The following is a 24,749-nucleotide window of genomic DNA, read 5'->3' as shown; positions in this document are numbered from 1 at the left end:
TTACATTTCAAATAAAACTAATTCATGGCATTCAGTCATGAAACAGAATCCAGATAATAGCTCTCAGAAAATTTTCATTGTTAGGCCTAGGGGCCTGAGAAAACATTTTCGTTGTAATAGGTGGTGAATTGACACATCACCATTTGCCCCTCAAATGAATGCAGTTCAGCCCAGACTGCAAAGGGGCCAATGCACAATCCTCACCACCAGCAGGAGAGAAGAAGTGTATTAAATTTATATCAGTCAGTCTTCAAGATACTTTAATATCTCATTAATTTAACACTACAGATATAGAATTTAAATAAATAACATATGGACTAGCCCAAACTTGAACCTTTTATGGTTTGCGAAGAATTATTTTATACCTAATAAATTAATGGTATAAATACCATTTCGGAGAAAATTTTTAATCCAATGGGAAACAAACCTGTCTCAAGTAGTTATAAATTAATATTACAATCTGCTCTTTAAATTAATTTTTTTCTGAGGTTCTCTTGTAGGTATCATTTTGCAAAAATTAGGAAAGGACTGTATTTGACAGCATAGGAAACTGGTATTTCGAATGATTTTAACAGCATGATTTAATATTTTTATATATAAAATTATATGTCAAAGGAAACCTTTAAAACTTCTTCAAATCTCTTTTCCTTAAAAAGGAAAGTATTGCTGGCAAGAATAAAATAATTTATGTGCCTTGAAAACATTGTCATGTAACTTGGAAACTGGATCCAGGATTTGAACAGAGGTGGTCTGACTACAGTATCCTTGCTCTTAAATACCATGCTACATCGACTGCTGCTGCTCCTGGTGGAGCTAGTGGTGGTGGTGGTGGTAATGGTGGTGATGTAATGGTGATGGCAGTGGTGGTGGTGGTTGTGGTGGTGATGGCAGTGATGGTGGTGGTAATGGTGGTACTAGTGACAGTGTGTGTGTGTGTGTGTGTGTGTGTGTGTGTGTATAATACATACTGCATTCCTTTCCTCTTCAATTAACTTATTTTTTTCTGTTTCTCCTTATTGTCTTTCTACCAGCATGTTGGGGCATTGCCTATATCAGTCATTTGAGTATAGGATATCTTACTAATGAGGTCTTTCTTGTGGGTTTCATCCCAGAAGAACCCATTAGTAAGTCCATAGAATTGTTCCCTGGCCATGGCCTGCCACAGTGACCACAATCCCTGTGTCAGCCATTTTGGGTTCATTTTAATAATTATGAATTTCTAAGTTGGGAAAGAGTTAGGAATTTCTATTTAGCCTACCAAACCAGGACACTGAACATCTGCTTTTTAAATAGCTTTACCTCTTTTTCCCAATACTGGCCTCAAATTAGGGAGCTTTTAAATGTTTTAAAGTTCACTATTTCTAATTCTTGTAGGAAAATGTTTCTACTCTTTCAAGAGGAAAACATGTAAGCAAAATAGTAATTCCTCAAAGGAGATCCGAGAAAGACTTTTTTGGGGAAGATTTGTGGTTTTGCCATTCAGATGATGGAGTTAATAAAATAATAGCCATAGTATTAATCAGGTGGAATGTAGGGACAGAAAACACATCAAAGGAGCATCTCTAAACTTCCCTCACTAGGCAAGTAAGATCATATTTTGTAGATGAGGGAGCTGAAGGCTTTAAAAGGTAAGTGACACATGATAGATACAATTACAGAGTTATAGATAGATTTTCAGAGCTAGAAAATTGTAAAAAGGGGTCAAGAATTCAAGTCTCCTGCCTGGGACTATGTTCTGTTACTTTGTTCTTGCTAACTGGAAAATGGAAACAGAGAACTGTGAAAAATTCCTCATTTTGAGGTATGGTGGTGAGTGGACAGAGCACTTGGCAGGGGGAGGGGGAGGACACCTAGATTCGGTTTCCAACCCTGTCATCTGATCATGATAAAGCCACAAAACCTGTGTGGACATTATCTGCTTTATCTGAAAATGAAAGGATTGGATGAAATAAGTGACTTATTTCTCATTAATAGACATTATTATTTTTAAATCTAGTGCCTTGTAAAAATATAGAAGGCAAAGTGAGTATTGTGGGTCCAGGGCTCTTAGTTTGATGGGAAAATTCTGGCAGAGCTCTTTGGGATGCCTTCCATGTGGGGCACACGGGTAAATCATTCCTTTAGGCATCAACGTGGTGCAGTGGATGATCTCTGAGCATCATGGTCAAAGTCAAAGAGGCACAAGGGTTTTTTACCTCAGCCTGACCCCATTAAATCCACTGGAGCGTGACTTTGGCCATATAAAGCAAATGTATTGGCTCTGAGCCCATCAGGGTTCTGAGGCTCTTTCTCAACAAGCAGGACTCAAGCATGAAATGAGATGGATTTTATTTTATGTAGCCTGTATTAGGGATCTCCATAGTGCAGGGCATGACATGTGACATGAGAATGTTAAAATGCACATCTAGGGCTCAGCAAAACCGGTTTTACTTCACTTAGTGATATAGCAAAAAGACACTAAACTGAAAATCAGAAGACTTGAACTCCAGTCCTGAACACGTAGGTCACCTTGGAGAGTTAGGTAACATCTTGGGACCTGTTTTCTCTTTTCTAAAATGAGAGTCCTCAATGGATATTTTCTAAGATTTTTTTTTCTAGTTCTAGCAATCTGAGATTTGTATACTATTAGAACTTTATGAGACAGGTCATCAGGTTTCCTACGGGTCAAACTACATCCCAGAGACAAATCAAGCAATGTTTTTTATATACCAAACTTTGATAGGGCTTCCTGGGGATTAGAGTCTCAGGGGCAGAGCTTCTGAATTTGGCCGCCACTTGAAGCTAGGTTTTCTGATTGCATACTTGAGGATAACATGTTTTTAAAAAACAAAATAGCTGTGGCACCTCTTAATCTTATATTTAATCCTTTAGTGACGATGTATACATGGAAGATTTGAGGTTTTAATTAATGTTCAAAGTTGGTCCAAATCCAAAGGTAGTTGGATAATTTCATGTCTTATGGAAAGTTAAATTGGTTGATACCACAGCAATTTCCATTCCCACATTGTGTGCCATTGATAATTGGGTCTTGTTAAATGTAATCATCACACTTTTACTCACTGAGGTCTAAACTGTGGCAAGTACTCAAATCATGCAAATATACATAGGGAGCCAAAAAAGATGTGTACACATTTTAAGAAAGGAAAAACTGTATTAAAATTGTAATAGTAATAATGTATACTGATAACAAAAGATGCATACAAGTCACATTTGACTTCTGCAATTACAAGAGGTGCTCAGAGTGGTCACTACCATCAGCATCCAGATACATCTGATTACGGTGAACGGCTGCTTGAGCAACGTTGACCAACGTGTCCACTTGTATACATTTTTTGGGACCCAGGTATTCTTTTTCTGGATGCTTTTATTGTATAATCTTATATTTGTATCATTTTATATCAGTTTTTGAATTCACTATTTTATGTGGTCATCACAGCAGCCTTATCTGATAAACTGGAGGTAAAAATGGTGTTGCCATTTTAAAAAGGAAACACTGAGGTTCAGGTGCCAAGGTCACATGTCTACAAGTGACCACACTCCCAATTACTTTTTCACACTTCTCTTACCAATGAATGGATGGTTTGCAATGCTGTTGAAAGGGCACCCTTGCTCAAGGCGAGTGTATATTTGTAAGCTCCTCACTAGTAGCTAAGTGTTGGCATGTCAAAAGGAATTACTCAGAAAAGCACAATGTGAATGATTCATTTAAATAGTGCTAAAGGACAGGGATGATTAAAGGATACTTTGGAGAATAATATTTTGTATATTGCCATGAATTTTATTAATATTTTTGATAAGTGTAAAATATGTGAGAAGTTGACTAGGTAAAATAAAATGAACCTATTGAGCTGGAAGAGCGTGAACATCCCAGAAAGAGAAAAATGTATGTGGAAAGTCAGAAGGACCTGGAGCAGGAATAACTAGAGAAATTTAACTACAGAGCATTTACATTGTTCATGACTATGATTTATTCTCTCAAAGTTTGAATTTCTCAACTTACACACCGAATTCAGTGCTGTCTCCTTTAAAGGAGTCATCATGAGAGGCTGTGTACTTATTCCATTCATGCTACCTATTACTTACATTATTTTCAAAACTTCTCCTTTCTAATTGCTTTCTGAAATGGGCACTTTCTTTTAAATATTCTTAATGGTGTTTTAGATCAAGTCAGACTTATTCAGAGCCATGTCTGGTGAAAAGGAGGGTGCTTAAGCCAGGTCATTTATTGCCCTCTCTCCCTCCCATCATCTTTTTTTTCCCTCCTTCACTTCTCCACTTCTTTCCTTTTCCCTCTCCCCCTCCTTTCTTGTTTTCTAAAAAAGACATAAGATTAAATTTTTTGCATATTTCATAAACCTTCCCTGAAGACTTCTGGAAATTATTCTAAACTATGCAGTATTGTTGTAATAACAACATATTTTCCAAGTCAATTACATTGGGTACTTAAATTCTGGTTTATTTAAAATATTTTGATTTATACTCTTGTAATTATATTCCCCAAAATGAATTATATAGGAGTGTTGAAGTTGTTGTAAACTACAGGAGATGTGACTGTTGTCTTCTAACTAGTCATGGGCTTGAGCCAGCATCACTGAGCTGAGAGATGAAGAGAAGTACAGGGAATGGAGAAGATGCTAAGTGGAGTGTTGGGTCGAATTAGGGATGCTACACTTTTACTGATTGGAAATGTCCAGAGAAATAAGAGGATAAAAGGAGGGAACTTGAAGCCATGGCATACGATAACCTCATGAAAGAACTCGGGACACGTGGCATAGGAGAATCAGGGTGGCATGGTAAAGAAGATGTGGGACTGACAATGTGGCTTAAAATATTTTTTCTGCTCCCAATGAGCTTTGGAACATTAGACAAGTAATTTGAGCTCTCTGTGCTTCAGTTTCCTTATCTATTAAGTTAAAATTATACAACTAAATGAGCTTAAGTTTGCTTCAAAGATTAAAGTTGATTTTAAAGGGATACATGAGAAATGCCTTCAAATATTTGAAGAGGTCTCATGTGAAAGTTGGATTATTTGACCATAACTGTGTGATATCTAAGGAGAATACCAGGCTCAAGGGTTTGCAGGGCAGTGGTGAGATGGCTACCTTGAGGGTGGTGGGTGGAGTGATAAGCTCCCCATGAGTGGGAGTATTCAAGGAGAGCTGAGAGGGCCAATTTTAGGATGCTGTAGAGGGGAAGCACACACTTCAAGAAGTGATGAGCTAGTTGATGGTGAAGGTTTTTTTTAAGTTCTGAGATTCAAGGAATCTCTACTCTTCAAGATCTTCAGAGCTCCTGGTTGCACTGGTAAAGCTACACAAGACCAGAGAATGACAGGCTTAAACATCCCAGGCAGCTCTAGAAGTGACAAGTGGTCCATGAGGGTTTGGCTCATGATGCCTAGTCATCTTTATCATTGCCTAAAGGATGTGCATCCTAGCAACCTTGTTGCTTAACTCCATGTTACCTGGAAGAGTCAATAAAGAGATAGATATGTATGATATCAGGGTTGGGGGTGGGTGGGGAGGCAGCGGATGGGGGGAGGGGGTTGTCACTCTGTGAGGGGTGAAAAGGATAACTATTGCATTGTTTTGTACACCTGAAACTAATAATAATAATAATAATAATAATAATAATAATAATAAGAGAGTCTCACAGTTTCACTAAATGAAAAGACCTAAAAGAGGAACCTTTAAGCTGCCTCCTGATCTTTTCATCTTCTTCCCCTTCGGTGCAGTATTAGGAAATCACTGTTGGTCACATCTCCGAAGCCCTTTAGAACCCTCATGGCCATGACAAGATACCCCTTTTGCTTCTTGGCAGAGACATCTCACAATAGCATCAGGCCCAAAACTGCAGAGTCGCATGTCTTGTGGACACAGAGCTAATCATTATTGATTCCATGGACCATTATGGTAAAGGGACATTAATTACCATCAGCACAGTTACACTAATGCAGTTGTAATGAGTATGCCTGTGGGAATTCTCAATGGGGGGACTCTCTTCATCAGATCAGAGCAGCCAGCAGGGGAATGGGGTGAGCTGGGGGTACAGGTGTTGAGGAGGAAGACAATTTCATCGATCTGACTAGAGTTGCTTCCAGTTTCTGCTAATTGATGTGCCTGGACCAAGAGCTCTCTATGAGTTGCCTCTCCTTTGTTCCCCTTCTGCCCCAGTATTTCCTGTGCACTATACACAGGATAGTAGCCCTGGTTCCCAGATGCATCCTGTGGAACCAGATCCCTGACTGCTGGACTCATCTCACAACTCAGAATTATGGGCTGGGCAGGGTCTTAGCAAGAGTTCCAAAGCACGTGCGTATCTCTGGGAGGGGAGACCCTGAACTCCAACATGGGAGAGGAGACCCTGAACCCCAACATGCCATGTTTCTCAGCAGAAAGTTGTCTTGGCACACTGCCACTTTCTTTTCTTGTCTCTACCACCTCCGCCCTTTAATCCACCTCCTTTTTAAGATAATAATTGTTAACACTTAATGAGGGTTTACTATGCACTAGGCCTCATTTAAGCCTACAAACCTAATAAAGTAGGTTTCTTTATTATACCATTTTTTGTAGATGGGGGGAAACAGTGATGTTCAAAAAAGTAATTTGCTCAATCATAGCTATAGACGCAACTCTAACTCAGCGCCCTTATTTTAAATTATTATATTATCTTCTCATATTATTCCTAATATGTGAAAACTTGATGACTATTGCGTAATCAAATGGGAACTCACGGGGTACCAGGTTTCATGTGGTATTTGTGTATCTATCTACATGTCTATCTCCGTCCACCTTTCTCTCTGTCTTCCTCACTATCTTCTTCTCAGCATGCTTTCTTCCTACGTTTAACCTTCCTTTTATTTTATCTTTACAGGTATTTGATCAATGTCACTTTTGAGGGGAGAAATCTGTCCTTCAGTGAAGATGGCTACCAGATGCACCCGAAACTGGTGATAATCCTTCTGAACAAGGAGAGGAAGTGGGAGAGGGTAGGACATGTCTTTGGCAATTCTTGAGCAAACTAGAGGGATAGGGGTGTCAAATTTTGCAGCGCGTGAAATGAAAACAGTTTCTTGGTTTGGGTCTCTAAGCTGGGGAGCAAGAAATTAGTACTTTGAGAACACAGGAGAAACCATTTCTCAAACTTGTATCTCCATTTTCTTGCAATGTTGGTTAATCAAGTGATTAGTTTTTTTATATATTGCCATTTTTATGGGTTATAGTGCTGTCTGCATCATGACTTTGTTTTAATGGAAGAGTATGCATGTGCAATGTAACACCATTTGGTGAAGAAACCGAATCAGTGATATAATTTAGAAGTCATGTCCTACACGGTATGCTAGGGGGGTATGGAACCAAACTTATGAGCAGGCAGGTGTGGATTTACTGTGTTGAGAGGCTTGCCATGCGAGGCTCTTCTCAGGTTCTCCCCCACTGCCAGCTGATCACAGTATCTGCAATTCTACCATTAGGAATCAATTTCTGTGGGTGGCAGGCTGCCTAGGTTTAATTTCCAGCTCCTCTGCTAACTTGTCTGCTTAGGACCTTGGACAGATCGCTTAACTATTTGTACCTCCACTTCCTCATATGTAAAATGGGAATAATAATAATAATAATAATAATAATAATAATAATAATAATACCAGTATCACAGGGTTTTAATGAGGATTAAATATATTAATATATGTAGAGGACTTAGAAGGGTGCCTGGCACATAGTAAGCACTAAATAGGTATTAGCTTTTTTTTTTTTTTTAAGATTTTATTGGGAAATTGGGGGAGGGGAACAGACAAGTTGCTGTCCTTTTGTTCTTCAGTCTAGTTGTGGAGGACGTTGCTTCGCTGGCCCATGTTGGTATTATCATTGCGCTATTCCTGGGTGAGGTAGTCGCTCACCAGCCATTGGACAGCCGCTCATGGTGGCTCACAGCAGCTCACACAAGCTTATGCCCACTGCCGGCCAGCCCCACTGCAGCCTACGCCATCACCGGCGACTCACGGCAGCCCAGCTCCAGGTTGAGCTGTTGTTCACCATATTTGCTGTAGAGGGCGCAGCATCACTGGCCCTCATGTGGGATCTGAACCTGGGTCTTGCTGCTCAGAGCTGGTGTCTCAAGCCAACTTCTAACCAATGCACCACTTGGCCAGCCCTGTACTAGCTTTTATTATTATTCCCAATCCCTAGTTAAATACAAATGTTTCTGAGAGTAATGTCATCACTGATACTTCTCGGAGTGTGTTCTGCAGGACACTTGTCCCTTGAGATGCTTTGCCGGAAAATGGTTCTGCACATAAATAAGTGTGGGAGATGCTACCTACTGTTTCTCATCCTGGAAGATTCTCAGAACATATTAGCATTTGAAAGTGCAGAGGTATCTTATAGCAAAGAAACAACTTTCATTTTATTTAATTTGGTATTTCCCAAAATTATTTTATCACAACAACCCATTGTTCCTGAAATTCATATTCTGCGAAACATGTTGGGAAACACTGATTTAAGGCAATTTCTATAAACTCCATAGACCAGTTGGCTGAGAACAGGCTTTAATATGGCACGGCTCTGACTAGAATGGAAACCAAGCTATATATTTATAGAGAAAGTAGCCAGGAAAAGAGGCCAGAGATAAACTTGAAATTCACAATCTTGTCACAGAAAGCCCTGGAAAGGTAGTTATATGACTGCTCGTCTGTGAAACTAGGCATGTGTGACTCACATGGTGGAACCTGGGACCTTATTCTTCAGACTGTCCTGTTGTTCCTCATGTCAGAGAACAGCTCTAAGGCTTACATCATGCCTGCTATTCTTGATTGAAATTGCCCTCCCTCTCCTGAGTTATCATTTGTTCAAAAATGGTTGTTCCCTGAGCTCCTGCTCTTCACCCCAATCAAGCTGCTTTTCACTGCTGCGGGAGAGACAAAATAATGTAAGAGGTGTGCTGGGACCCTCCTGTATAACAGGCACTTCTGTATAGCTCCAGAAGAGGAGTTATTAATAACTGAGGCTTCATGCATGGATCAGAAGTCATCCAGCTGGGGTAGCCTTTGTGCAATAGACTCATGATTACTGTCTCAAGTATGGGGTATCTCAAACTGGCCTTTCTTAAAGAGACACCACTTTCTGTCACTTGTGCTGACTTCTCTTCCTTAGGCTGGAACCTGAGGCCTGTGGTGCCCAATGCCCAACCCTTCACAAAACTAGACCCTCCTCCCTGGAATTTGGATCCCTTCCCTTCTTAGCAATTCTGCCTTTACTCTAGCTCTTGAATGTATTCCTTACTTTGTATTTGATCCAAGGACAAGGTGCTGTGCCTCCCTGTCCTCGATGCCCACTCTTGTCCATTCAGATCAGTCCTGGACATGGCTGTATAGTAAACTTCCTAGGACATGATTCTGCTTATGTTCTTTCTCTGCCCAAAACCTGCTCAAAGCTTCTCTGGTTTATGGATTAGGTTCAAACTTAATCGAGTCTCACATCGAAGGCCCTGGTCTACCTTCCGACACCTGTATTCTGTTCTGAGTGTGCCTCTGTGTGTGTTGCTCCCTGCACAGCATGTCGTGATATTTCCTTTTCCTGGGATGAATTGTGCAATTACACAAATCATAACCATCCTTTGATACTCAATTAAAATGTTGCTGTCCCCTTCCCTGATCTTTGACTGAGACTTAATCTCTCACTCCCTTGTCCCCTGACCTCTGTTGTAACATTCATCACATCTGCCTGTGTTAGAGTTGTGTGTACACATGCTTCTGGGGCCAGAGGCTGTGTCTTTTATAGTTTTGTCCTCACAGCAACCTGGAAGAGTGTGGTACATACAGCAGTTCAATAAATATGTGCTGAATGAATGAGAACCATTACATTACAAGAGTCTAAAATCTATCATTAAGAATCCAAGTTTATGCTATTGTCCTTGACACAATAGCTCGGGTTTTTTTCGAGGGAGGAAAAGGGTAGATAAAATCTTTATGTAGGTTGAATGTTCATAGATCATGCTTTAAATGTACTAAGGGAATTTGTTATTTAAAGAAATTCTGTGCTTTGTCTTTCTGTAAAGCATGTTGGGAGCAGTTGGAGTTATGGAATAGAACATTTTCATATCAACTTGCTTAAATCAGGGAGCACTGCTGACAAAAGATCTTTGGTGTTTTGGAAGTCCTTGCTTGGACTTAACAAGCTTGGAAGTCCTTGTTAGGGCTCAGTTGGGGGCAGGAAGGGGTGTGAGGAGCCAGGCACAGCTCCAGGGCATGTCTGGGACATCGAAAAACTTCAATGTGGGAAGTTGTATCTCTTCTTCTGTTGCCCTGGTCCCCAAGACCTTTCTGCATCCTCAGAGTTTCTAATAGTGCCCCCAGAAGGTTCCCTGTGGTCCAGGGGAGATTTAGTGCCTGTGGATTCCAGGAAGGCAGGGCCAGGGTGAGGATTCTGCAGTGAGGAGATAGGCGCTGGGGAGACAAGCAGGGAAGGAAGCTGGATTTGTGGGTGAAACATGGGCTGAGGGACTGGACTCTCAGCTTCTAGTCATGCCCCTAACTAGCTGTATGATCTGCTTTTGTCGCTTTGCTGGATCTTTCTTTCCTCATGTCTAAAAGCATGGCGTGAGGTTAAGTACACTTCTAGGGTCCTCCCCAACTCTAGCTTCTGGGGTTGCAAACTCACATTGTAAAGAAATAGAAGCTTGGCATGAAAAGTGGAGAGAACTGGAGCATACAAAAGAAGCCAGAGTTCATTTTTAGGGACAGTAACTTCCTGGGCATATTTTCCATTCTTGTCATTTAGATAAATATCATCTCCTCAGAAGGCCTTCCCTGATGACTCGAGCTAAAGCAGCCATCCAGTCATTCTATCACAACGGTTCATTTTAATTTTCTTCAATATACTTATTACCTGATGTTTCACTTGTTGTCCCTGCTTGCTTGTCCCTTCACACCAGGACAGAAGCCTCCTGGGAGCAAGGACCTCATTCACCTCTATAACCCTTACCCTTAAGAAGGGTGAGCACTCAAAAGATCACTGTTAAATAAATGAAGAATCTGTATGCTTAAGAGAGTTAGAACATTGACCAGCCATTTCACCTTACTTGAAAATTCCCCATTTAGCCAGAGTGTTTTACTGAAGGCTGCGTGAGAGCAGGAATGTTTCCCACATTTGGAGTGAACGCTCTGAGTGCCAGCTGAGGACTCAGGGGCCATCCTCAGGGAGGCTCCGTTACTGGGGGAGGCATGCCTAAGCAGTTTCAACAGGCAGGCCAAGGATGATTCCTTACGTTGCTGATGTGAACCCTGTGATGGGATTGCACAATATTCCTTCAGGTTTTAAAAAAATAGTCTCAAAGCTACTGTCTTATAAATGTGGTTCCTTTCAAAACACTTAAAGTCAAGGCCACATAGTCAATGGGACTAAGCATAGTTTTGGAAATCAGAAAGAGCTGAGTTCAAGTCCCCATGTTGCTGTTTGTCAGCTGTGTAAACCCAGTGACTAATATTACCTGAGTCTATCTCCACTTTGTAAAATAGGGTTTTATATAAAGCTTTTATAAAGATTAAAGGAGGCTTTATAGTAAAGCACTGTTAATAGTGATTGAAACATGGCCAGTATTCAGCAAATGTCAATTGGTTGTCCCCACCCTCCTTGTGAAATTTTTTAAGGTAATATTTGTACATGGTAAAAAATAAAATGATACCCAAAAAGAGTCCAACAGTAAAAAGAATGTCCTCTTATCATCTATGATCCTTGGTTTCTCCAGGCCCCTCCCCAGAGCAATTATTATTCCCAACGTTTTATGTATTTGCTCTGAAAAATACCCCAAGCATATACAAATATATATTTACTCAACCTTCTTGTTTAAAACAGTTAGTACTTTCTTTTATGAACCTTTAATGGGATCCTATAGAAGTAGCCACTAAGGAGGCTTGGGACGGGGGTGTGGCTAGAATAGCAAAGTGATCTCTGGATCAGAATTATATTCACAGAAATCCAAGTACATCTCTCTGGTATGTAGTCATGTGGAAAAGAACATTTAAACACACACACACACACACACACACACACACACACATGCATGCAAGTGTAGCATAATTAGTTAAGGTAGGAAATGGAGAGAAATAATTGTGTGCACAGTAGGTTCATTTGTAAGTGGGGGACAGCTGCATAAAACTTGCATTAAAAATAGTCTGGCACAGAGAAGCAGTTCCAACAAGCGCTCAGACTCCTGTCTTTGTCAGAGCCTCTCATGATTTGCTTCATTGCTACTGCTCTGTGCTTCTATTTAATCGTTCCTAAAATGGGGATAATAAAAATGAAATGCAGTGGGGGTGTGTCTGAGTAATGACTTCAAGAAATGATGATGGTGCATTTTCAGGCTGTAAGATGTAAACAGGCCTTAAAGGGACTGCCTGGGTCAGAATTACAGGATGATATGTATGGTTTGCAGCTCTGCTTGTCTTTCCCCAAAGAGACAGGAGACGTGTTTTATAAGACCACCCCCTCTTCCCTGCCTCCACCTTCCAGAACATGGCTGTCCTTCTGCAGATTAAAGCAATCTCGGTTTGTTTGGGTCTTCTTTGAGCTCCCCAAGCCCCGGTTATAATTTAAGCCTCGCAATATCTAGGAGACAGTACCAACTTCAGGTATGGATGATATGTGATATTAGCACCTAAGGACTAGAATGGTTGTGTTCCAGAATGATCCATTTGGTTGATAATACAGCACAAGTGGATCACTTCTATGGCATATTCCACTTAAAAGATGTTTGACAAAACAGCCTCTTCATCCTCTCCCATGCGTGCGCATACACACACACACACACACACACACACACACACACACAGACTCACTTAGCTACAAACTGACAAGTTGCTCATGAACACAGGAACCGCATCTATCTGGTTTTCCACTATATGTCTCTGCCCTGAACAATGCGAGACATCACTGAATAGGCCAGTAAATTTTTGGTGATGGTCCAAACACACTTGTACAAAGTGTGTCCCACCTCCCCGTCTCAGAGGAGAGGCCAGAGAATATCCACGGCCTCTTCCAGACTCCACACAGGGTGTCTGAGGAGGTGAGACAGAAGCTCCTCAGGTCGGGGGTGTTTGTTGGGGATCTCCTGATACCGCCATTTGACAACATGCTATTTTTGCTGACTTTGAACCGAACACTAATAGGCATCATTGGATTAAGGGATTAGAAAACAGGTTCCACAGAGAAAGGCTGTGGGAATTGGGGTTGTTGAGGGGAAGAGGAGAAGGCAATGCGGTGATGACTTACTCTTTTTAAATGTATGAAGAATTATTGTTCCAAGTGTTGAGATCAGCTGTTCACTTTCTCCTCTGAGACAAAACCAGAGTAAGTGGGCTTAAGATCAAGCAGAGAGGATTTATATTAGCTACCGAGAACATTTCTTAATAGAGAGAAGTGTTGAGCACCAGAACTGTTAACAACCCCAGGGGATGACTTTGGAAGTCCCCCCATTGGCTAAGTCCTCGTATCGCTCTGTAACGTACAGTCCTACCCAAACAACGTCGCATGAACTACATGGCATTGAGAGAGTGTTCCTTTCTCCCTCTGCCTCCTCCTTCCTTTCCCTCCTTCTCCCTTCCCTTCTCTGTCTTCCCACTCATAATTATTGAGCACCTACCATGAGCCAAGCATTGCCCGCACCAGATTAGTATTGTAGTTTTCCTCGTGTCGGGGCGTGGGGAGTACATTGCAAGGAGAAAGAGGTGCTTATTGTGACACTTTTCTATAAGCTAAGTTGATCTTAAATTTTATTATTTTATATAGAATAATAATTGGGTGGATCTTTCATGTTGCTTCGTTCATAAAGACTCTGCTAATATAAATTTGGTTTATGACAATGACTTACAGACAGGGCTGTTTTGAGCTGTCTTTCCAAGTTGTGGTTGTCATAAACTCACATTGAAGTGTTCCCTTCTCTTGTTCTCTGAGCTCCAAGAGCTGTTTCCTGACCCCCTTTGCCTACACCCTTTTCTGGGGTTCTAGAAAGAGACCACTGGGGGGCCAACCCTTGGGAGTAGGAGGTGTGCCCTTAACCCCCAAACTCACTGCACTGCTGTTAGACTTCATCCACAAAGTGAAGCTTCTACCCCCATGTATATTTGTAAAATAATTCAAAGAGAAGTGCAGGATGTACTGGGGGAATAGGCTTCAGAAATGTCATTTCAGAAAGGCTGATTATCTTCATGTGCTTGTCATCAGCCGTTGAATGAAAAGGATGAAACAAGAAGATAATCTTGTTGACTTTACTTTTGAAACCTGTACATGCCGATGAGGAAAAAAGCAAAATTGAACTCAGAAACTATAGCTGGCTTAATCTTGGCTTAAGGAAACATGGTAAAAAGGAAAGTGACCCCAAAGCCAAAATATGTCTTTCGTCCATCTTGTTTAAATTTTATTGAGTTTTTATTTCATGACAATGATCTGTGGTTGGTTCCTGAGTCCTCTGAACTATCTTTGTAATTCTTAGGTTATAATATTTTTCAAGTAGTGGTATTGAAAGTAGTGTAGAGGTTAGAGGACTCTTGTGTTTATATATGGGTTAAAACAGTATTTTTGATTTTCTTTTTATAAAGTAACTGATGCTAATTAAAGACATTATGAGAGATAAAATAAAATTTACCTATGTACACACCTACAGAGAATTAGCGTTTAAATTTTTCTATTTCTTACTGATGTTTTTCTGTACATGTTGTGTTTATGTATATATGCTATAACACAATACAATGTGATACAATAGAATTGGGAACATAGTATATGAACAGCTTGAAATCTACTTTTTTTCTCTTGCTGTGATTTTGTAGACATTTTTGTATTTTATTTCAAAAGACATTTTCTTGTTTTATTTCAAAAGCATGAAACTTAATGACTGTCTAATAGTCCATTGTAAGGATATATCATGCTTCTTTAAACTGAGCCCTCATGATTAGATATTCACACGTGTATTAGGTAGAGACTGGTACTTGTGTGAAAATAATTTCAGAGTTTTTGATAGTCCAACTTTTATGCTGTAAGGCTGCTTTACAAGAAAACAAGGTTTGGCCACACTTCTCTTTTCTAATGTCCCTATTAAAAATGACAGCCCTTAATTTGAGAATGGCTTGGGTTATATTAATTCACTGACAACCAGAGGGCACATATGCAGTTGGTGTGTTAAGCTCGACTTTGTGATTCCGTGTCCTTAAGGAGTCACAGAGGGCTTTCTTTTTTTGTTCTGATTGAGTGTACTATCCTCTAACTTTTTGCTGTTAACAGTGTTTCTTATCTTTGGTAGTTACATCATACAGAGAATGGGGTTGGCCATGTGCTCTATGTCTTTCTGCAGTGTTCATCATACTGGACCTTTTTCTTGAGGGTTGGAGGATTATAAAATTCAGGTCCATGTTCCCGGGGAACTAGTAGGGCTCATGCTTGGTGTGACATCCTTTCTAGTGTTATTTCTATCCTCTCGGCTAAAAATCACCCAGAAAGAAGGAGGAGCAATCCCCTTTTTCACCAGTGGGAACAGCACCTGGCTAACTCACATACCCACAGGCCGATGTGCCTCAAGACTGACTGGGCCTTAATAGCAGGGTGCTGCTCTTTTCATATTTTTATGTATTCCCCACCAAACAGGCTACTTGTGGCATATATTAATAGCATATTGACTATCTGAGAGCTGAAGTTTTACATTAAAGCTATAATATCTCAATGTCCTTCATACACAAGCAAGCCTCTAATGACCTAACGCCAGGAGATCTTCTGCTGGGAGTTTTTCCTACAGTGATGATGGATTTGTACTAGGTCACACACAGTCTTTCTCTCCATAATACCTATTTATGAGAGCTGGCCAGGATCAGGGTAAAAGGAATTCGTGCACACAGGGAGAGAGGCTCTGACCCTGGCATGTTAACTCTGCTAATGGGCCTGCAGCACAAAGATTTGAAAGGAAGTGTCATCCAATTAAGAAAACAAATTGTCTTTAAGAATTAAACCTATTAATAAAAAACATGGACACAAATCTCCCACAATAGCCATAGAACTCAGATTATCTGGGGTGATGTTATTATTTTGTCTGATAGAATTAGTTCTGTTCATAATTTGGTGAATATTTTAGTTCATTCTGACCTATATTTGGAGAGAGAGAGAGAGAGAGCGAGAGATGTTCAGATGGCTTGGGAGCTCTCACCTCATGTGGTCTAGGTGTTCTCTGCTGCCCACAACGTTGTCCCACTGCTGGTTCTATGGGCATTTCACTGCTGGTTCTATGGGCATTTCAGACCTTTGCTCTGTCAGCTTCATGTTCTGAAGGTCTAAACATAAAGTAAATCTGTGCCAGGGGAATGGTGAGAGGGGAAGTGTGACCCTGGGGAGGCAAATAAAGCGGAGAAGGGCCCATGTAGAAGGCAGTGGTCGGGGAGAGTGATGGGCCTAAAGGGGAAAGAAACCCACCCTTTGCTGCAGTCCTTTCCAGGTGCACAGCGTTCCTTGTTACACCAAACACTGCTAGATCCTTTTACGTTTTTCTGCTTCAGGGGTCTGGGTAGGGTACCTTCTAAGACCATCATCTTTGGCTATTCCCATAATAATATGTACCATTTTTCTTCATGCATCCCATGGTGGGGGGGGAGCTTGCTGGCAAAGGAACAGAATACTACCTCTCAGGTAAAATTTCTGGAGGATATTTAAGCCACCTCAGCATTCTCTTTATAGAATAGTGGGAAAATTTCTATTTTCCTGTTAGGAGCTGAGAAAGACGTACAATTTCTAGAACAGTCTAGCCTGGGATTAAGGGATCTTAGCAAGATGTGGCCACCAGTACATCTAACGTTTATATAATACCTCATTAGCAATGTGATTAATGAAGAACATGAGCATAGATGATCTCATTTTGATTCCTATTAAAACTTTGGGAAATACTTGTACAAAAAAGTAAACTGAGGCTCAGAGAGGTGCCATGATTTGCTGAATGGCACACAGCTAAGGAGTGGCAGAGCTGGGAATCGCCATTTACATCTTGCTCCACTTAAGTCCTGGATAGTCTGTGCCTTAACACACAGTGTGAGAGTAATAGGGCCAAAGTGCAGCAACGTTCCAGGGAATAATTTGGTAGATTAGAAGACAGATCACACCATGGAAACACATGGACCCTATCAGTTAAGAGTTTTTAAACTAAGTAATAAGAAACGGTCCTGCGCAGGGCAAAGGGAGTAGTTAGCCCGGACTGTGGCTGGCTGTTTCCGTGTAACATTTTCTTGAGATTAACAAAAGTAAAAAAGGAAAGGAGGAAAGGAACGAAGGCGAGAAGCTAGAAAGATAAACTAACAAAAAAGCTTTTCTGCATCCCTGTTTCCCTCTACCTCCTCACTACTATTACACACACACACACACACACACACACACACACACACACACACACACACACCCTCTCTTTTCAGTTGAGAGCTAGAACCTATTTCCTCAACCTGTGAGGACAGAACATCTTCCTTTCAATAACAAAGTCCATTGCTACCTACAGAAACAGCTGCCTCCATCGGTCTCAATCGCAATAGAGGGGATATTCTCAGGAAGAGTTATCTTCTGCCTTAAAAGCCCTCCTGAAGTGCAGCCTCCATGGCAGTGGCACTGTGGCCATCCAGTGCCATTGATCAGACATCCGCTGGTGGTGCAGAGAAATGCGGAAACACCAGGGGGAATTTAAAATAGCTGACCTACAAAATAGTCCTTAAATCTTAGTAGGAGAGTGACATGAAATTTTAACTTTGTTTTTCATAAAACACAATCAGCCAAGTATTTTATGAACTCAACTAGCTAAGAGAGAGGCGTTTTGGGATCTCATATAAAACTAGATGAATGTTCATGAAGATAAATGAATATATTCTTCATATATATACATATTTTTTCTTATATGTGTGCATTTATATACAACGGGTGCCAAAAAATGTATACACATTTTAAGAAAGGAAAACTGTATTAAAATTGTAATACGGAATATATACCGATAGCAAAAGATGAATACAAGTCAGGTTTGACTCCTGCAATTACAAGAGGTGCTAAGAGTGGTTACCATCAGTGTCTAGATGCTTCTGATTATGGCGAACTACTGCTTGAGCAGCGTTGACCAGTGTCCACTTGTATACATTTTTTGGGCACCCCAGTATATTTGAGAGAGAAAGTAGGAACAAAACTTAACGAATAAGAACACTGATCTTCTGTGATTCATCATTGCCATTTCAATGTTTCCCCAAGTATGATTGAGGGTTTCAGCGTGGTACATGAGTTAATTTAAGAGGGATGAATATTTTTTATTTAAATAACCATCCAGTTATTTTTACAGTTATGTATCTGTCTTTGGCTAGTGACACTTGTCTCCCATTTAGACTAATGATACGAACAATTTTAAATAAATGTATTTTTAAAAAGAAGGTTATTTCATATGTTGTTAAAAATAGTGTAGGTGGTACACAGATGTGGCCAAAACGATTACAGTGCTCCTTGAATGAGTGAAATTTGGCAAATGCTTCCACAGGACCAAGGTGCCTGCAGCCCTGGCTCTCAAGTCCCAACATTCCCTGCCCTCCCACCTACCTCCCCTTCATCCCTGCATTGAGCCCACAGGCCAATGTAACTGCAACTAACCCTTCTCCAACGCCTTTTGTAATTTTATGCCTGCATGCTTTGCCTTATGCTCTCTCTTTAACCTTGGGTTATTGAACTGTTCTTTGAGGCATAGTTTCAAAGCCAAGAAGCTTTATATCTTACCTCTGCTTAGCACAGTGATTTATCTGAATAAGTATAAATAGATGTTGCTCTACCTTTCTGTGCCTCCATTTCCTCATCTATAAAATAGGAAGAATGATAGCACCTACCTCAAACTGTTGCTGTAAGGATCAAAAAAATTTTAATTCATATAAAACTCTAAGAATGACATCAGGCATGCAGCAAGTACTATGCAAATGTTCAGTTAGTTTGCTTGAATGTATTTTAAACCAATAATAATAATACAATGGAAATTGTGTTCTAGAAATAAATGGAGAAAAATCACACACACACACACACACACACACACACACACACACACACACACACGGTTGGATTTTAGCCTTAGTTACTAAAAGGAAACAGCAAATAGAATTCTTAACGTGCTTAGTGATAAATTGGCAATGAGCGAACTTTCTTCCTTTATTCTCAAACAACTTTAAGCAGGGATTTTTTAAAAATTAAGTCTTACGGTAAGAAAATAATGGTAAAGTCCATGACACAGAACAGCACTCTGTTCTTGGGCCCATCACCCAGAAATCAGGGAATTAAAAACCTCCTTAGCTTAGATTTAGCACATTGTGGGTTCTCAGTAACCATTAAGTAAAAACCAAACACACATTAAGCAGTAATGACAATTTATGAAACCTTATAATGTGTCCTCATGCCATTTGGTCTCCTTGGGTTTTGTTTCATTGTAATGAACCACCACTTTGTGGTTGAAAATAAAGAACCACCAATCTCCCCTTTATGGCTTCCTTATCATGCCAGAGGGTAGGTTGGCCCACAACCATTAAAGGAATTCCTTCTACAAGGGAAAGTGGTTTATGTCAAAAGACATGTCATAGTCTGGGTGGAGTATAAAGGGGGTGATGGTGAAATGGAGAGTGAATGATAGTAACAATTGACACCTAAATAGTGTTTTACTGTTTACACCAGTGGTTCTCAAAGTGTGGTCCCTGGACCAACAGTATCAGTATCATCTGGGAATTTATTTAAAACCAAAATTCTCAGGTCCCACCCCAGAAGCTCTAGGGACGAGGGCCAGCAATCTGAGTTTTAACCTGTAAAACGCAGGGATAGGTGATCACAGACATTTTCTGTCCACGAGAAGTATCTGTTTAATGGATATTTAAGACTGCCACTCTGTCATTGTTCTCTGTTCTCATTTTATTTTCCAGCCATTAACTTTGAAATAAAACAGAATCTTTATCCCTCCATAAAGTGGAGGACAGAGCCCAAAGCCCAGCAAGAAAGAGTTAAGGCCTCTACTGTTCTCTCCAGGAGATTCTGAATTACCTGTGGTCTTCGGCAACTGCTCCAGAAACTCCCTGATATTAGGCTGACTGTCTGGGTTTATTTGTCCAGCAAGTATCTCCTGAGCCCCTACTAAGTACCAAGCACTGTTCTGGGTGTTGGGAAAACAGTATTGGATATGACCAACAAATCCCTTGCCTTCAAGGAGTTTGTATCTTGGTGAGGAGGGTCAGACAACAAACATATCAATAAATAAACAAATATGATCATTTTAGATGGCGTCAAATGCTAGGTAGGATACAGTGGCTCTTAACCACTGGATTCCAGCCCCCATAGGGCTTTTGGAAATGGCTTTATTATTTTAAATAAGTTGCCAGTTTCATTTCTAAGGAGTTTGTCCAATGGCTGCTGTTAGAAATTTAAATGGCAACTTACTTATAGTAAAAACTGTTTAAATTATGCCCATAGGTCTTCTGCTTAAGCTTTATATAGATACTGTTTACTCTGTATAAACTTTATAGAGAGACTGCAGGCCCACTTCTGAGCCACGGTGGGACATAGATATATTTGATCTTCCATTGTTTTCATTCCTGCTAGGTTTTAGAGAATGGGATCTGAATTTTTATAATTTGACACATCGGGCTATGAACATTCCAATATTTATGTTTAATTTTCCCAAAGAATCAAGAAGCATTAACCTTCACTGTTTAATGAAAACTGCATTTAGTAAGTGACGTACCCTAACCTACTGTTTTAAGTGAGCCTGACAGTCTTTCTTTGGCAGCGATGGTGGCAACTATCTCACTTCCTCAGTTGTCTCCATTTGACCCTGTAGTCAAGATGTGACCCTCCAAGGGCACCTGGTGAGGATCTTCAGAAAATGCCACAGAGTAGCAGTCCACAAACGGCTTTTGGACCACAGACATGTTCTAGGCCTAGGAGAGATACTGTTAAGATTAAATTGGGTTTTAGCACTTAAAAATTTAGAAATTCCATTAAAACTCCACATTTCTGGATTTCCTGAAAATCAAGGGTGTGGCAACAACACTGGGCTCACGTTCCCCTGGGGGTCGGGGGAGGGTGGGGAGTAGCCATCTTTGGATGGAATGCCTGCCCTCCAGTTCAACACAGCTCCCCAGGTGTCCCATCCGCTTTATGAATTGATCTACCTGGTTCTTACAGACATTGGAGTTTTTGAAACTCCCAGGACAGGGATGAGTTCAGAAAGATTCAGTCCCTGCTCGCAGTCTAAAATCTATACCTTGGAAATGGGTACCTTCAGGTATAGGAAACTGGGTATTTATGGAGCAGACACAGCCCTTTGATTGGTCACTGCAGTTCACCTTGGAGCCTCCAGCGGACAGCTGTGAATCCTGAGTGCTGTCTTACCGCATCAGTACTCAGGGCCATTAGTTTTATATTGTACTGAATCCCCAAATTCACCTTAGAGTGGTAGGAAGCAAAAGACACTACCTGTCAAAAGGGCTTTCTATTTGTCAAACAATAAAATACAGAAATATAAAATTTTAATGCCTTAACAGGTCTTAGGCATATGAAGGGTGTGAATTTATTTATTATTTATTTATTTATTTATTTTCATGGCCAAGTAACAAATTATTCTTTACTGGAGGAGTATCCTGGAAAGGCTCCATAGATGTGAGCTGCCAAGGGGAATTTGAGTGATTCAAGGGCATTTACCTGGCAAAGAAAGGAAGGTTTCAGGAGAGGAGAAACTCAGCCAGGAGACCAGGAAAATGAAGGAAAGGCGGTGGGCAAATGAAAGAAAAGAGATGTGGAACAGCAAAAACTGAAATTGGAAATGAAGCCAGGCATATGTCTCGCCTTAAGAACAGAAAGCTGATCACAGATAGCGATTAAAGGGGAGTGACAGCCTGAGTGGAGAGAGAGCGCAAGATGATTTCAGTCATGCTCGTCTGATTAAACTAAAGCCGAGAGAAAGAAAGGGGAAAAGCAGAGGCAAAAAGAGAGGAGGTTGAAGTTCTCCAGGCAGGAGAAGAGTCATCCTCAGGTGAGATCCTGAGCACTCAGGATAAAAGGGAAGGAGAGTTAATAATGAAAATAATGGCACGTGTATCTTGATTTTTGTGCAAATGCTAAATAAGGACATAGGGGGAGTACTTTGTCTCTTTCTGTCCTGGAGACGTGGTTTTAGATCCCCCCACCCCATCCAGACGTTGAAACTTCCTGTATACAAAGAACCACTATGAGGGTAGAGCATTTTCTTCTCTGCAGAGCTCAGATAAACCTTTCTTCTCTGATTCTCATTGGCATTACTGCTTTACACGTGAAATCAGGACCTCAGAGTCCACCAGCCGAAGGCATTGCTTTTGTTTTTTGTGTCTAGAGCTATCATGTCTGTTATCAGGCAGCTTCAGTTCTATTCTACAAACACATGGTGATGGGCTTCTGAATGAAAGACCCTGTGCTAGGTGCTAAGAGGAAATAAGGTAAACAAGACACCCTGTTCTCAAGAAATGTACCCTCTTAAGAAAATGTGCACACGTTTAATACTGGGAAGAATATGATTGTGGTAGGCAGCCACCAAGATGTCCCCCCAGTAATCCCCACCTATATTTTTATTCTCTAGTTGAATTATTGGCCACTTAAATGTGAGATCCTAGAGGAGGTGAATGTCTTAACTGGTTTTAACTGTATAGCACGCAAAGTTATGGGGATCTCTTTTTCAGAACAGGAGGAATCCCATTCCATCTTGAGTAATAGACCTTTTTTATTTGATAATATTTGTCATTTGTATCTGATTGCAAAAGTATAATGATTTTTCATTAAGGAAAAATTAATAAAATAGAGAATAGCATCAAGGAGAAAATAAAATTCACTTGAAATTCTACAACCCAGAGATAATTTCTATTTACATTTTGTCCCTATCATTCCAGTCCTTTTTTCCTTTATGTTCTTATCTCTTATAAATGTGCCTTATAAATATAAAGGCATATTTTTATAAAATGGAGAAAATTCTATACCCTGTTTTGTAATCTACATTTTCCTTTAACTATATATTGTGAGTGGTATATCATAAGTATATATCATTAAAACATAAAAAATAAATATATTATGAAATATATTAAATATGTATCCACTTAACTATTACCTATTTATATTCATCTATTTATCACATAAGTTTGAGTGCTATATATTATTCCATTGTATAGAAACTGTGTATGTATGTATATATGTTGTAATATCCCTCTCCCCAATGTAACCCACACACACACAAGGTGCAAAGTCTTGGCTGTGGCTCACCGGCCTGCGTGTTGACAGTGGGGAGGCCTGTCATTGTTGGCGTTTGCCCTCTGTATCATTCACTCCCCAGTGAACTGCTGGAGGGGAGAACAGATGCCAATAGGTGTCTCGGAGGATGCCAGGACACCTGCTTGTGCTGGCTCTTCCCATATCGCTGAACATGAGCTGTGCTCCTTCTCTAAGCAAGCGCAGCTCTCCTGGGACTGACGCTGTGGTTGCAAATCTGTCTCTTGGTGCTCTTTGCTAAATGCCTTTTTAAACATGCTCAATAATGGATGAGCACCTGGGCCTTTCTTTGGGAAGGACAGCTCAAGCAGTTTTTAGAACATGAAAAACCTATTTGGCCCTTTAGAGCTGACTCTTGGGACATCCCCAATTCCCCAGGACACCATTTAATAACCACTCACTCCAGGACAGCAAGCTGTTTGCCCGGTGGGTCTTGCTGCTCCATTTCCTCTTCGGGTGGCTTTTTCAATCCTAGCCTGAACTTTCACTGAATCTTTGTAACCAGCCTACTGACATGGAAGTCCCCAGTCCTCTTCCCTGCTTTCTTTCTCTGCTCTGGCACTCCTCACTGCTGCATAACTCAAGCAGTATTCTATACTCAATGTGGTCCTAGTATCTGAGAAATCCGTGAGTCCATTCTTCTTGGCCTATCAAGTCTCAGCTCTGTCATCAATCTACCAGTGACCTTGGACAAGTCACTTAACATCCCTTGGCTTCAGTTTCATTATCTCTAATATTCAATCCCTAAAGTCCCTTCTAGTTCAGACAATCTGTGACTTCAAGTACACGCTCGAATTTTCCACAGTCTCCTGACTATGGCATATTTTTTTTAGTGACAGCTATTTACTCATTAATTAGTTATAAGAATTGCTTATTTTTAGAGCTTCATTTCCTAGATGGAGTAGCTCAGTCATTTGGCTCCATGAGCTTTGTGAACGGCCGTCTTCCAGGAAGGGGGCAAGGAAGGGAGGTTGAACTTTTCCACTGTCCTGCTTCTCTTGCCTTTTCAGTAATTCACCATCATGAAAATCGAGAGTGGCCCTCTTTGGAACCTTGCTACTGAGCAATCAGGGAGAGATCTTTGACTCTCTTTGCCTTATACAGTCGAACCGTTTGTGTCTCTTTCCTGAAAGAGACATTGGTGATTGGAGTCAGGCTGTGTCACAGTCGTACATACACAGACCACCAAAGTTCCCTACCCCACTGTAAAGCAGTCTATTATTATTGTTATTATTATTATTTTAATTCTGTGTTTCTGAATATTGTTTTGCAAGTAACCACTTCTCTCTCTGTGGCTGCTTCCTTCAAAATTAGAAATAATTTATAAGCCTTTTTTTTTGCTCTTTATAGTTTGAAGTCATTATTGTATTCTGGGACTAAATTGTGTGTACATGCTCTGGTTTACCGTTTGTTCAACAATTTCCTAGGCATTGCCTGCAGTGTGCTGGATTCTGT

At 40.5% G+C, this 24,749-nt stretch overlaps 1 protein-coding gene across 2 annotated transcripts in view; it reads left to right on the top strand.

Annotated features, from left to right (window-relative positions):
• GRIN2B (glutamate ionotropic receptor NMDA type subunit 2B) overlaps positions 1–24,749 on the top strand; it is a 412,050-nt gene that overhangs the window by 298,358 nt on the left and 88,943 nt on the right. For both annotated transcript variants that reach the window (XM_019643261.1, XM_019643262.1), the window contains one exon: positions 6,874–6,988. In XM_019643261.1, the coding sequence (XP_019498806.1) occupies positions 6,874–6,988 (115 nt within the window). The remainder of the gene's footprint in view (positions 1–6,873; positions 6,989–24,749) is intronic.

The sequence above is a fragment of the Hipposideros armiger genome, unplaced genomic scaffold (genome assembly GCF_001890085.2).
Source record: "Hipposideros armiger isolate ML-2016 unplaced genomic scaffold, ASM189008v1 scaffold_76, whole genome shotgun sequence".
Lineage (NCBI taxonomy): Eukaryota > Metazoa > Chordata > Mammalia > Chiroptera > Hipposideridae > Hipposideros > Hipposideros armiger.
The sequence above is the reverse complement of the archived record's forward strand: the minus strand, read 5'-3'. Positions and strand labels throughout refer to the sequence as shown.